This window comes from Macaca thibetana, unplaced genomic scaffold, assembly GCF_024542745.1.
Source record: "Macaca thibetana thibetana isolate TM-01 unplaced genomic scaffold, ASM2454274v1 unplaced_scaffolds228, whole genome shotgun sequence".
In the NCBI taxonomy this organism is placed as follows: domain Eukaryota; kingdom Metazoa; phylum Chordata; class Mammalia; order Primates; family Cercopithecidae; genus Macaca; species Macaca thibetana.
The window spans coordinates 57625-72277 of NW_026089017.1; the positions used below are offsets into that span (position 1 = coordinate 57625).

The window sequence follows — 14653 nt, forward strand, 5'->3', positions numbered from 1 at the left end:
ATATTTTCCATAAAGTCTTCTTATTGATTACTGCTCAAATATGGGATATCCATTAAATATTTGAATATATACATTTATATAATATAGAAAATATATATGTACATTATTTTATTTATAATGTAGCCACCTCTCTAATCAAAGTTGCTTATTACTCATGAGTTTTGTATTTCATTCTCTTACTCTAGGTAACATTCACCTAAAAATAAAGATTTTGCTGCTTCTGGTAAATACATATACAGCTTCTTTTTGTTGTATTAACTAGACCTATCAGAACAATGCTGAATAATTAACATCTACTTTTTAAATAATTTAATGATATATGTTTAGCCAAAATATATTTAAAAATTATTTACCATTCTTGATGTTAGGGGAAACAAGATGTGCAGGTGAACTTCTGTTTTCAGCGGCTTCTTTCTTCGGGCTAATAGCTGAAATAAAACTGCTGAAAGTGGAATTTTGGCCTTTGGCTCCTCTGTCCAAACCCTAAAAACAGAAAAGTTAACATTGCAGTATACTTCCTACTACCTATAAATTATTTTATTGCAAAAATCACAAACATTTATAAGAGATTTTAATTTGATGACGAGTAGTCAATAGATAAAAACGTATATGAATTTGACTTACCTTTTCTAGGACTTAACTGTCTCATATATAAAACAGCCTTATTATCTATCCACTTACAAACTGAGAAGTTTGGAAATGGGAATAACAACAGTACCTATCTTATAGAGTTATTGTAAGATTTAACAGAGATAATGCATATAATTAGCATTGGTTCTTGCACATTGCACACCCTCCATTAATGTTAACTACTATTTTAAGTATGCATTTAAATAATACTAATTTTGTGATCTCTATAAATATTATTTTTAATAAATAGCATGCATGTAATACCTTACAGGCTGATTCACTGAAGGCTATCCTCTCATTTGATGTAACTTTATAAGTTCAGGTAAAAAGATAACCCTTTAGAATTAATTTTTTTCTAAGCACTGTGATTGGGTATACCAGGATTTTTTTTTTAGAAGTAGTGCTAAGCACTTTGGGATCCTTAGGCACAGGTAACAGCAATCTTCTAAAACATGGAATCTATTCATTAACACATCTTTCACAAAATAACAACCCTATAAAATTCATAGTACATATTTAATTAATCAGTACTTTGTAATTATATAAAAAATCTTTACACATACTTTGAAGCGCAAGATTAAGCTATAGAGCTGCCTCAGGGCTTATTCTCAGCTCTCTGAGATGTTTTTATGCTATGTTCCAATTTCCAGATGCTTAAGAGAATACAGTAGCTAACTTCTTTAACATCCACTTTTTAATTCCGAAGGTAACGTCTTCACTTTCACAGTAGAGGAAGAGTTTCTTTTTCATCTCCTCCTTCTTAATTTACCAGACTGATTGCCATTTACCTTTTCAGAATTCACTCATATAATATAGCAGAAGCATTTATGCTCACTAAATTCCCCATTATCTTACAGTTAGGTAGAGCCATCTGATTCATTCTAATAGGCCACAAGTGGAAATGACACCTGTCATTTCTGAGTCCGAAAGTACCAATGCATTTAAGACTGGGGCAAAACTCTAGCTTTTCTCTATTTTCCTCAACTGGCAACCATCCAGGCTGAGTTGAGATGCTAGAGCATCTGTTAGCTTGGGTTCTTGAGTGACTATGTGAAACAGCCAATCCTGACCAATGTTAGACTATACCATTAGCAATAATAAACCTTAACAGTTTTCAAACACTGAAACTTGGGGCTAATTTGTAACTGCAGAATAGCCTATCACAACTTGTTTCTGAAGCTTTTTCCAGTGTTCACCATTTCTATAAAACCAATCATTCTTATTTGTTCTTGTAATTTATTTACATTGTTCCACTAAAATTATAATCATTCTAATATTGGCCCTTCACACTGGACTAGAAGTTCAACACAGAGCTTGTCATACAGTGAGTCTTGTGCATAGGTGCTATACTTTAAATTTACTTTTTAAAGAAAATATAAAAGAGCCCAAAGAGAATAAATTTCAGATACTATACACATAGAATTAAAAAGTCTCTGGAATTAAGAGACTTTTAGAAATTAGCTAACTCCTTTATTTCACAGAAAAGGAAAGTGGAACTGTCTGAGACTCACCTAAAGTGACCTAACAAGCAACAGTGATGTAATGGACACTAAATGGGAACCTGAGGGACACTTTCCTGAGTAAAGGAAAAACACATATGCATTTTTTTTTGGTGTGACATTTTTGGCTGTTCATAGATTTTACTGTAATTTGTTTTTGCTTGGTCCGTGATTCTTGGCTAGATTTCAGCTCAGTAATGTCTGGGTTAGTATTTCTGTGTTAGGAAACAAGTCATTTGTTGAGTACTTGTTATATACCTACTACTATAGTAGCCACTTTAATACATTATAACATTCCTATATGTATTTACACCCCATTTTATAGATGGGGAAATTGAATTTCCATGCCCATGTTCACAGAGCTGATAAATGGGAAGCCAGGATTCAAATTCCAGTTTGAATGACCATGAAATCTATATTCTTAACACTTACATTACAGTCTCTCACTATAGCAGCTGTCACTAATTAAGGGCTTAGCATGTGACAGTAGGTGTGTTGAACACATCAGCCTATTTTCACAACAACCCTTCGTGGTTGATGTAATCTCTACTTTTATAGATGTATGTTGAGTTAAATTTAATCTCTTTAGGAGCAATTCACGTAACCAGAGAATATTACATAAGCAGAACAACTAAATGTACTTTAGGGAAACTTCTGATGTCCTAAGCCATCTGGGAAAGACTTTAACATTTTCTTTTCTTTTCTTCCCCCTTCCTTCACCTCTTCTTAATAAAAGAGGTCTCAAAGAATATTGCTTAGTTCACTTGTGGGATCTCCAAATAATAAAAACTAAGAATTCAATTAACAGTTATTCAACAACTATCAGTTCTAATGTCTAGTGGATTTATAGAGTCTCAAAGATAAGAGAAAAAATTGAAAAGAGAGGTAAGACAGTGATACACAGTATCTTTCTATAAAATAGTCAGTAAATTATGTAATTTGCATAATATTGGTAAATTAAAGCAATTTGTTCAAGTACACAAAACTAGTGTGTTGATTAGGAAAATGAAATCTAAACAGGTTACATATTTGAAAAAGTAAATCATTCCTTATTATATATATTAGGATGCTTAAATAAGAATTTTATTAACAACTGGGGCTAAGTTTGCTTATTTGTATATTTTGTTCTCTCAGAAAATCTTAATAGGGGGAACAAATGCCAAATTGGACACACGAATTTGACAGTTATAAGAAAGTAACCAATTTGTAAAAGAAGGTTAGTCATGCTTGTATAATAAATGGTCCCTCTTTTGTTAACTTTGCTGTAAATATCTACAATAATTTAACATATAGAGGGCATTTTTTCACTGACAACTGTCATGAATGTTATCTAAGACTAAGCAACAGTAGGATTTAGGGAGCAGTGTAGTTGGAATATAGAATCAGAAAGGGAGAAAGGTCCAGCAAGATATGACTGGGAAGGTAGGTAGTGGCCATGTTATGAGGCCTTCAGGCTACAGAGTATAGATTCTATCCTGCACAGAGATAGAGAAAAATCATTGAGCACTTCTAAGCAAGAAATGACAAGATCATATCTGTATTTTAGAAAAAAATCACTATGGTAGCAGTCTAGGGAATAGAATAAAGGGTAGAAATACTGGAAGCTAAACCAGGCCTACTGGAAGAAATGAAATTTGAATGGAGATAGTAATAATAGGGAATGAAGAGGAATGACAGCCTGGGCTAGAAATGACCAAATTGTTAACAGCTATTTCAAGTGTAAGTCTGAAGCATAATGAGAATGAACAAACCCTACCATAAATTATAAAGTAAATGAAATAAACATTGTAAAAAGGTTTCTTCAAATTTCAGAAGAATAGGCATATTTTGACACCTCACTGTATAGAAGAAAGCATCTTTGAAGAAAATTCTAGACAGGGTTATATCAACATGATTTGTGAGTAACTGCAAAAGGAACCAATGCTCACTAGGCAAAAGTATGCTTTGCATGACAAAATAATGAATTTTTATAACAGGGTTATTGTAATATAGCAACAGAAAACCTGTAACAAGTTTGTCCAACCCACAGCCCCCAGGGTGCATGCAGCCCAGGATGGCTTTGAATGCAGCCCAACACAAATTCGTAAACTTTCTTAAAACATTATAAATATTTGTGTGTGATTTTTTTTTTTTTTAGCTCATCAGCCATTGTTTGTGTTAGTGTATTTTATGTGTGACACAAGACAATTCTTCCAATGTGACCCAGGGAAGCCAAAAGATTGGACACACCTGACAATATAAGGACAGAACTGTGGGAAATATTGGGATGTATGTTATGAGCTGGAAAAGGAGATTAAGAATGAATGACCAAAGAGATAAGAAATCGAGAAGAAAGTGATGTGTTAAAAATAAGGGAGGATAAAGTTTCAAGAAAAGAAAAAAAAAGGTCAATAATCTTAAATAATGAAGAGTGGTTAGGTCTAAAATGTGCCTAACTGAAATGGGGCAACTATGAAATCTTGAGGACAGCTGAGACAACAGATTCAGGGTAATAGTGGTGGCAGGGACTATACCAAAAAAACTGACAAATGAATGGGAAGTTAGAAAATGAAAGCAATGAGCAAGGATGACTCAGAAGCTTTACTGAAGGGGAAAAAAGCCTGAGGGGGTTAGAATGCAAAGGTTGAGGGAAGATCTACTATGTGCATTACCATGGTTGCCATCTAATGTTCCCTTCTATTTAAATTGCCCCACTCGTGGTCCCCATAGCATTGCTGTTATTCTTTGTGCAGGAATGGCTGTGGACTAGAGCAGAGGTAGGCACTCAACTAAGAGGTAGCCCATCTGCAATTAGGGTAGCCACGTATTAGCTGGCTTGGCATGATGGACACTGATGCTTCCTAGTAAGTCAACCAGAGGTCTTTCGAGATTTTAGACAGAGGAATATAGAAAAGACTGACCAGCTAAAAGAGAATAGCAGAGGCACAAAAAACAGCCAGTCTCTGTTCCTGTTTGTTTTCTGCTTCCAATCTATGTGCCTCATTTCAATAAATTCTCTTTTGCCAAAAGGAGGCTGATTTTCTTTCTCTCTCTCCTCTCTCTCTCCCTTCCCCCCTCCCTCCCTCCCTCTCTCTCTCTCTCTCTCTCTCTCTCTCTCTCTCTTTCTTTCCTTTTGAGATGTAGTTTCACTCTGTCGCCCAGTCTGGAGTGCAGAGGCACAATCTTGGCTCACTGCAACCTCCGCCTCCTAGGTTCCAGTGATTCTCCTGCCGCAGCCTCCTGAGCAGCCGGGATTATAGGCGCACACCACCATGCCCGGCTAATTTAAATTTTTTTTTTTTTTTTTTTTTTTTTTTGTGTATTTTTAGTAGAGATGGGGTTTCACCATGTTGGTCCGGCTGGTCTTGAACTCCTGACCTCATGATCTGCCTGCCTCAGCCTCCCAAAGTGCTGGGATTACAAGTGTGAGCCACTGAGCCCAGCCTGATTTTCTTTTTTTTTTTTGTAATCATAAAAGCTTAAACAACATAATAAAAATTCCTTGGTCTAATAAGTCTCTTGTTTGTAAAATAATTGTGCTCTTGACACATTATACTTGAGATGACATGAAATTAATCATAGATACTTTCACACATTGATAGAATAATAAAAGTAAATTCTCAAAACACCAGTTGCCCCACATCAGCTTATACAAAAGAAATCTTACAACCTAACACTTCCATGAGAAAAAAAAGGGCATCATTTTGTGCAATGGCAAAATAATTAATATTAGAGAATCAAATCAAGAAGTTATTGGGTATTAATATGACATCAAACTCCAGACTAAATTAAATGTTAAAGAACATTACTTTACAAACCTTCTGAAATTTGGACCACAGCTATTACATGTGGCTTCGTGAGTTTTGTAAATGTTATCTATGAGTCCTACAGAAGAACACTAAAGATGATGGCCTGGAATGTGGCCAGCCTACAGTGGGCTGGGGGTGTTGAGGAATAGATAGTAGCAGGATACTCAACCAGCTGTTCCAGATTGAAGATAAGTACAAATAGAGAACACAGGGAAAAACACTAAGAATTCTTTGAGGGAAAAAAATACTCAAAATATTTCAACCTGGCATAATAAATAATAGACCTGATTCTCTAGGCAGAGGCTGACCATACATTTATTAAACTAGAATTCAGTAAACGTTGCAAACAGCAGAAAAATGTAGTAATTACAAGAACTAATCAAAAATCTTATTTCACAAGTACCTAATGTGGGCTTCAATGGTCTTTTTGATGATATAATCACATAGATTATATGTAATAATCTCAAGATATTTAAACGGACAAATACTTAAAGAGTACCTGTTCTGCTATTAACATATAGTTAAATATTTTCAACCTTATTTTAAATTTTATTTGCATACATGAGTTCCTACTTTCAACCTCTACTGAGGAAGAGACTGAATCTTAAATTTCCAATTTCTTCATCATATTTTTCTACCAATGCTAGTAAGAATAACCATGGTTTTCCATGATCACTTCTGAATTGACTAACAAGTGCTACTATATTTAAAATTCTGGTAAAATTTACTTTGATCATCCTCTATACTCCAAAAGTTGCCTTAGAAGATCAACATTTTTCTTCCCATTCTAACCCAATCTTTGAAAAAACGAGTAAGTGCTGGCTGTTCCATCATGAAATGCTTTAAAAGCCATATCTCACTATCTTAGTTTCTGAATTAAAATACTTTAAATTGAACGTCTATGTCTATAAAATTCACCCTTTAGTCTCAATGAGTCCAGGAATCTGTGATGCATATAAAAACTACTTTTTCAAAAGAATGAGTAGCTTCCTGAGATACTGAACAAAGGTTATGATGACCAAAAAACTGATAAACGCATATTTATAGGTTTCAAGTTAAAATAGAAAACATTTAAGATACCCTGTTTTACCAATTTTTAATAAACTGACCTAAACTACCAATCAGAGCCATCCTGGAGCCAATGATATAATTTAGAGTCTACAAAGAGACTATTTTAGGCCCTGATCCTGGGTAAAGATATTTTGTTTCTCTTTTTGTATGCTTTTTCACAGTTCCCTATTAGGATGGTAGGTTATAAACTCATGAAATGCTAACTTTGTTCTACCATCCTTCTACTAAGATATGAAAACTCAGCTACTTTCAAGGTGGAAAGTTCCCTACCAACCAAAAAAGCACCAGCCCAAGTGGAATTGGTTTAAGTGATATAAATCATATCTTTAAATGGAGACTAGGAAATAAGGATGTGGATTCTGAAACAAAATTTTGTCACACACATACACACAAATCAACGCAATTGATCATATAGATGACTGAAAATTAGCCCTACAAACGTTAGTCCTGAAGCTCAGAAATTTCAGTTCATTTATCATTAGGAAGGCAAGGTGGCATCAGAGATTTTATTCATTTATTTTATAATATAAGAAAATATTAAAAATACATGAATACATTATGCTTAAACAGTAAAATATTACTTTTTAAATGCGCATTTTGATCCAGTCAAAATTCCTCAACCAATTAAGAGTCTGGTTCTTTTTTTAACAAAAACATCTAGAACAAAACCAAGTTACTTTGAAATATATTAAGCAGACTCAAATTTCAGACCGATTTTTCAATTCAGCTGAATTGGTAAAATCTCAATAACTTCTATTTTCAAAAGGCACATTCATCATTTCAAAAAAATGTTTTCTGATGGCTCACTAGAATGTCACACAGATATCCTCCAAGTTACAGATATCAACTTAAAAACAAGTAGTTATTCATATAGCTCATCAGTATAACATTTTACCACTCAAGAAGGGATTCTTCAGTCAGAGTTAACTATAAAACTATAAAAAAAAATGGAGAAAAAATAGGGAAGTCAAACAGGGCCTCACACTTGATATAGAAGGCTGTGAAGGAAAGTACCAAATCCACAGGACAGGAGTAGAGTAGAAAGGGCTGGCTGGCTTACAAACAGCTTTTCAGCTACAGATGTTGCTTTGTAAACACAATCATGTGTTGCTTAACAATGGGGATATTTCCTGAGAAATGCTTCATTAGGCAACTTTGTAGGTGTGCAAACATCACAGAGTATACTTATACAAATCTAGATAGTACAGCTCACTACACACCTAGATTATATGATATAGTCTATTGCTCATAGGATACAAACACCTATAGAGCATGTTACCATGCTGAATACTGTAGACAACTGTAACACTAAGTATGCATCTAAACATATTTAAACAGAAAAGGCATTAGACCACCTTCAGATTATGTGATCTGTCATTGACTGGGACATTGTTATATGACACATGACTTTAATAATCTCATCTAACACTGAGTGCTTACTTTGTACAAGGTGTTTTTCTAAATGTTTTATGTGTATTAATTTAGACTTCATTTCTACCTTATGAAGTAGGTTCAATTATTATTTTCCCCATTTTATAGATGGAGAGTTACAAACAGCAAAGCAGAATCATACTTGACTTTTTTGGAGGTTCTCTGGCTCAGAATTTATAATAACCGCTTTTCTCCAATTGTTAAATATAGTTATAAATTATTTGTGTCCTAATGGGTTATTCATGAAGGGGAAAATAAGCAAGCACTACATTATGATTTTGTAGTTAAAAAAAAAGTTGACAAAGAGACTTTACAACCCACTCAAACTTAAGACATGGTGGGTATGTATTTATACAGTCATAGCCCTCCCTTTTTATGTATTAAGTGTCTTGGACTATTTTGCTTCAATCAGATTGATTTTACATATAATTTAATGATCTATTCATACCATAACCAAGCAATTAGATATCCTAGAACATATCTTTTCCATGATTGTTCTATCTCCAGTAACAAAAATTTAAACAAATTTGTTACTGGGCGACAAGTTCTTTTTCAAACTAGAATTAATGCCATAGGTGCAGCTTCTTTGTACCACATGGCCCCTATTACCTATGACCACAGATACAGAGTGTTCAGAATTGGGCAAAGAATAGGAATCAGAAACATCTCCGTTACAAAGCAACCACTGTCCCTGACTAGCCATTTTACTCCTCAGCAAGGTACACATAACCTGACTCTCAGATTCCTTTTCTGTGAAGTGGGAAAATATCTTCCTCACGGGGTTGTTGTGATTGCTTTTGGTTGCATTATTTAACTAAATAAAAGAATACAAAGCAAATGCTTCGCACAGAGTAGGCACTCAATAAGTAGCTATTATTGTTATACACACTTATTTTGTATATTTGTAATATCTGTAGTTTCTTCAATTACTTATCATCACCATAGCGTTAATTCTTTCCCATCTCAACTCTTGTTTAGAGCATAATGAACAAAGGGCACAACATTTTCCATACAAGATTGTTCCAAATACCTAGCTGGGTATATTATTGTTAAGTACACATACGTACACACACACACACACACACACACACACACACACACACACACACTCTTTCTCTCTCTAATTTGGAATGCTATTGACCTCATCTGGAAATCTCAGAGTCCTTTTCCTTTATTAATGCTTCTTCCCTTTCATTTCTGCTGTCTAGTTAGGTTCCACATGGTGTGTATGCTCTCATCCCTTACACTCTGTCCTGTGGCCACCACCTTAGTGGATGCACTCATTGCTTCAGGCATGAGCTACAAAGCTCTTTTCTTCACTTTCTTCCTCCTCCAGCTTAACTATACACTACCACTGATTTCATTATGTTGTTCCTCTATTTCAGAAATTCCAATAGCTTCCCACTAACCACAGGGAAAAAAAAAAAAAAAAAAAAAAACTGTCTATGCTTCTCTGCCTAGTGATCTGGCTCCAGCCCCCATGCAATCTTTCTTACCTCCCACAAGTTCCCAGCATGCTTCCACTGGGCTCACTTTATTACTCACTAATTTTTCCTTTTAAGCCTTGCTCATGTTGTTTTCATCACTGGATTACTTTGCCCACTTTCTTCTGCCTATCCAAATCCTATCATTTTTCAATGGCCAGCCAGCTTAAATAATTACCTTTACTTCAAGGCCTTTCTTCATAGTTCTGCATACAGTGATCGCCTTTCTCTAATCTCCAATAGTACAAATTGTTTCTATGGCTCATTGTGGCTTTTACATATTGCTTTGCTTTTCATGTGTTAACCCTGCATACCCGAGGCAGAGACCACTTTTTAAAACCTTGTCTTTTTGCATTTTCTGTAGCACCTAGTACAAAACTAAACATAAAAGATGTCCAATAACTGGCAGTTACATTTTGTCCCAGGGACTCCATCAACCCCATTTATACACACCTGATAAGCAAACTTCTCATTCTTGTTACTAAACTCCATCAAATCCTCTCCACACACATTATGCTCACCCTCAAGCTCTTCCTCTTGTCTTCTATTACAGGCTAACATCCCTTTAAAATTCTCAACTAATATCCTCCCATTTCTCTTCACCACCCTGACCTAAGTCAAATCTAGCTCTTTCTTGAACCCACTGTACTGGTACCCTATCCAGAGGGTTCTACCCCATGTAGAACCTCTCTCTTCTGTTCACCTGATTAGGCGCAGAAGTAAAAAAAGTCAAATTTGTCCTCACTGACACCGTTATTTCTGCCCCACCTCTGAGCATTTTCTTCTTTCTCATTCACCACTTTTTTAAACATCTGCAATACATCAATAACTAATTTATAATATTCCACTCCAATCCATCAACCTCAGTAAATTTAATATTCATATTATCAGCCCTTCATATTCATACACTACTTCAAATTCTTTATTTTGCTTAGCTCCATGGACTTGCATCACCTCTCCACAGCAGCAAGGCCAAGACCCAAACACTGAAAGTCTCTGAGGGCTCTATCTTGAGCCTCTTGTGCATCTCCAACTGGAACCACTTTCACTGCCATTTCTTTCAATTCCCCACCATGCCTGATTTCTGCTGTCTCTCGTTCACTTAATCCATACCTGTCACAAGTTCATTTCAAATGCTGCTCCACAAACTAAGTAGATTTGGGAGATGGTAATTTAAAAATACAGATTCCTACACCTCGCCCATGGAGCTTTTAATTCGGTATATAGAGTGTCAAGTTTCAATCTTGGTATACCCGGGGAATTAAATTAAAAAAAAGATGCCTGAGCAACATCACCAGAAATTCTGATTTAACAAGCCTGCATTTGGGTCTGGATAATGATAGCGTTAAAAGTTCCTCAGTTAATTCTACTGTGCATCTAAGGTTGAAAACCGGTGCTCTAGGGTGAGATGTAGGAATGAGGACTTTAACATGCTACCAAGGTAACTCTGCGGTCAGTCAGGCTTGAAACCACTGTGTTAGGCACCTCCTCACTAGCTGGAATGGACTTCCTTCATGCTTAGATGGTCTTAGGATAAAACACTTTTACGGCTGTCCTTTCCAGCATTCTTTCTCCCACCCCGTACCTGTCTGTAAACATACACGATACAGCCTAACTCTTCAACTTTAATTAGGGTCACTGTAAACTGACCTTCTATTTATTTATAATATTTATATTATTTTTATTCATATATATTCATTTACAAATGTGACACAATGGTTTTCTGAAAAAGCCACTATTGTAGGATCACAAATTGAGTCACAGACACAAACTAGACAGGTAGAACCATTAGGCTGGGGCAAAAAGGAAGAATAACTGGAATGTCTCAAAGAAAAAGTTATTAATGACAATTAGGTTCATAAGCAAACCTCTAGGAGCTCTGTTTAATCTATAGGAGGTTGAAAAACAACTCAAGAGGCCATAAGCTGTATTTCCCTGCCCACCTACCTCACACACCAAGATCTCCTTCTCCTCCCCACACATACCACGGCCTTCCTAACCGCTGTGAAAGTCAATCACCACCCCAGTTCTCCTGGATTTCTTATCCTTTGGATGGACTAAGGACCAAGCATAGATTTTCTACATTTAAGCTTTTCACTGCTATAGCTCTGAATTCTAGCTTTGAAGTCTCTCTTTGACAAACACACACACACATTCTGCCACAGATCCTGTCATAAATTCTGTTAAAAAAAACCTGTCATAAAAAATCAATGGTACTGACTCTGAAAGACTTTATAAGGCACAAGCAAGGCTGAGGCAGGAGAATGGCTTGAACACGAGAGGCGGAGATTGCACTGAGCCGAGATCGCGCCACTGCACTCCAGCCTGACGACAGAGCAAGATTCCGTCTCAAACAAAACAAAACAAAACAAAAAAAACCCTCAAGTTTTTTCATATTTATCCTTATCCTCTTCTATTCCAACTTATATCTTTTCAAAGTTTAATTCAAGATTTTTTTTCTTGAATATATTCTTCTCTTTGTCTAGTAGTACAAGTCCATAATCCTCTATTTACAATTTCAAAGTCCTATAAATTCTTGAAACTGAAATGTTTTTGCAACTCATTTGGTGCCAAAAACATGCACCTGATCTGAACTGACATGACGCTACTTTTTTCCCTTTAGCATGAACACATACATTTCACTGCAGTTATTAATATGCTTGATTAGAGAGAACTGGCTAGGACCTTACTGTGGGTATTAAATAATATATGATATATGTACCTAATTACCTTTCTAAAATCTGAAAAACTTGAAATCCCAAAGCAGACTGTAGACTTGTATCGACACTTGCAAATTTTTATTCCAAAACGGCAATTTTTCAGTTACACTGAGATAAATAGGTTTTTGGGGAGAGCGTTTGCTTGAGGACCTAAACCCACTCATTTAACTGTTTCTATAAGTACATACATTTACTGTTTTAAACAACCAACATATAAAGGAACTGCTGTAATTCTGTGAGTTGGACTTCCTATACAAAATCTGAAAACCTAGGGTACCAGCAGCAGGAACCAGATCTCCAAGCTGCTGGGTGACAAATTTCTTCAAAGCATTTCCCAGGGTAATCCCTAACCCCAGCTCCAATCTACCAATCAATTGTAACTACGCTTTTAAATGTGTATCATTACTGTTCACAATTTGCTGCATCGATTTAAAGAGCTTGTTTTAACAATTTCCAGTTATCAGGGCCCTCAGACATTTTTGAAAAACCTACCGAATCCAAAAATTATTCCTAACACCAATACAGTACTTAACGAAGAGTGAGCTATTTTAGTAAGTTCTTAGTCATTTAAGAGGGAGGTTTTAAGAAATGAATTGCAAGTAGGAAAAAATAAAATGTATAATGTTCACTAAACTTTTACTATTTTGTCACACACAGCTGCTTGACAAGTCATGATCTTTAAATATATCAAAGTAAACTTTCAAAAAGTACTTAAATATTATGTCAAAATAAAAAATTGCAAAAGCCGAGTTTTTTTTTTTCTTTAATTGTGCTTCGAATTAACCAGTCACAACCACCAGTAAAAATAGGGAAAGAGGGGGAGGGGGCTGTCCCATGACATCATCTGGCAATATGTAGTTTGAAGCCTGAGAGCGCTCTCCAAATAACCCTTACGAAGATACAGCTGGGAAATCATCCCTGTTAAGCTTAGATAACTTGGGTTTAAATAAAAGGTTCAAAAAGCCTCCCCCCACCTGAGTCACATGTCTGTACCATATGAAAAATAAAACCATTACTGATGCATCTACCTCCCACTACCCTGACAGCAACGGAAAGGTCACAATTAAGTGGAAACTCGCCGCACAGCCTGTTTAATCTGAAGGGGGAAGGGAAAGAAACGCGAAGAAAAGGACAAAAATCCGCGCGCCTCCAGGGCAGGCAGGCACCTCCGTGGAAAACCCACTCCCGCCTGCTGACACCTATGCTCATCCAACAGATCATGCCGACTCAAGATGCAGGTAATTCTCTTAGATAAAGTGGGGGCCCAAGCCCCAGAAAATAACGCAAACATCCAGCGGAACCGACCACCCCCAACATTTCCCGAGGGTGGAAGATGTAGCTCGCGAAGTGTTCTGGGCTGCCCACGAGGCACAACTCTTTCATTTCTGCCCAAGGAAGGGCGGCCTGGGTGCCTCTCCCTGGAGTGCCAGGGGGTGCCCAGGGGGGAGACGCGGGCCTCCTGGCGGCCCTCGCCCGTCCGCCGTCCCTCCTGACTCCCGCCGTCGGGGCGCCAGGCGGCCCCGGCCCACCACCTACCGCGGTCGCGCCGGCGCCAGCCGATACGATGGGCGGCAGCTTCTCGCGCTCCGGCTCCTTCCCTTTCCTCTCCTCAGGCGCGGCCGCCGCCACCACCAGCGGAGTGGCGGGCGAGGGTACCCGACCCGCCTCACTCATGTCGGGCCGGGCGGCGGGAGCGCCAGGCGGCGGCGGCAGCCTCAGTGCTGCTGGGCTGGCGCTGCTGCTGCCGCCGCGGCCGCGAGAGGGCTCTGGGCTGCAGCTTCTAGCTGCCGCCGCCGCCGCCGCCGCCGCCACTCCGCCCCCGCCCGCGCCCGCGCCTCTGCGCGCGAGCCCGAGGGCCGCGCGACCCCGCCGGCCGCCCCCGCGCGCGCCAGGCCCGCGGACACGGCTCCCCACAGCTACCACAGGTGTCTTGCTCCCGCCTCCCCCGCCCGCCCGGGGCTCGCGCGTCGCGGGTCAGGAGCGCCGGCGGTAGCCGCCCTTGTCAACCCCGAGGGCCCGGAGAGAAGGTG

The 14653-nt window shown here is 37.8% G+C and overlaps 1 protein-coding gene across 1 annotated transcript; it reads right to left on the reverse strand.

The window, feature by feature from the left end:
* Positions 1-345: 345 nt before the first annotated feature.
* On the reverse strand, positions 346-14297 carry LOC126947397 (probable E3 ubiquitin-protein ligase HECTD2). The gene is made up of 2 exons (XM_050778058.1): positions 14160-14297; positions 346-483 (listed from the first exon to the last, which is right to left on the reverse strand). The coding sequence occupies exons 1-2, from the start codon at positions 14295-14297 to the stop codon at positions 346-348; spliced, it is 276 nt and encodes a 91-aa protein (XP_050634015.1).
* Between the last annotated feature and the right edge of the window lie 356 nt (positions 14298-14653).

Excerpts from the sequence above, each read along its gene's own strand:
- LOC126947397 (XM_050778058.1), bottom strand. The coding sequence starts at position 14,297 with ATGAGTGAGGCGGGTCGGGTACCCTCGCCCGCCACTCCGCTGGTGGTG. Across the intron at positions 484-14,159 it reads CTGGCGCCGGCGCGACCGCG|GGTTTGGACAGAGGAGCCAA; the intron begins GTAGGTGGTGGG and ends TTCTGTTTTTAG.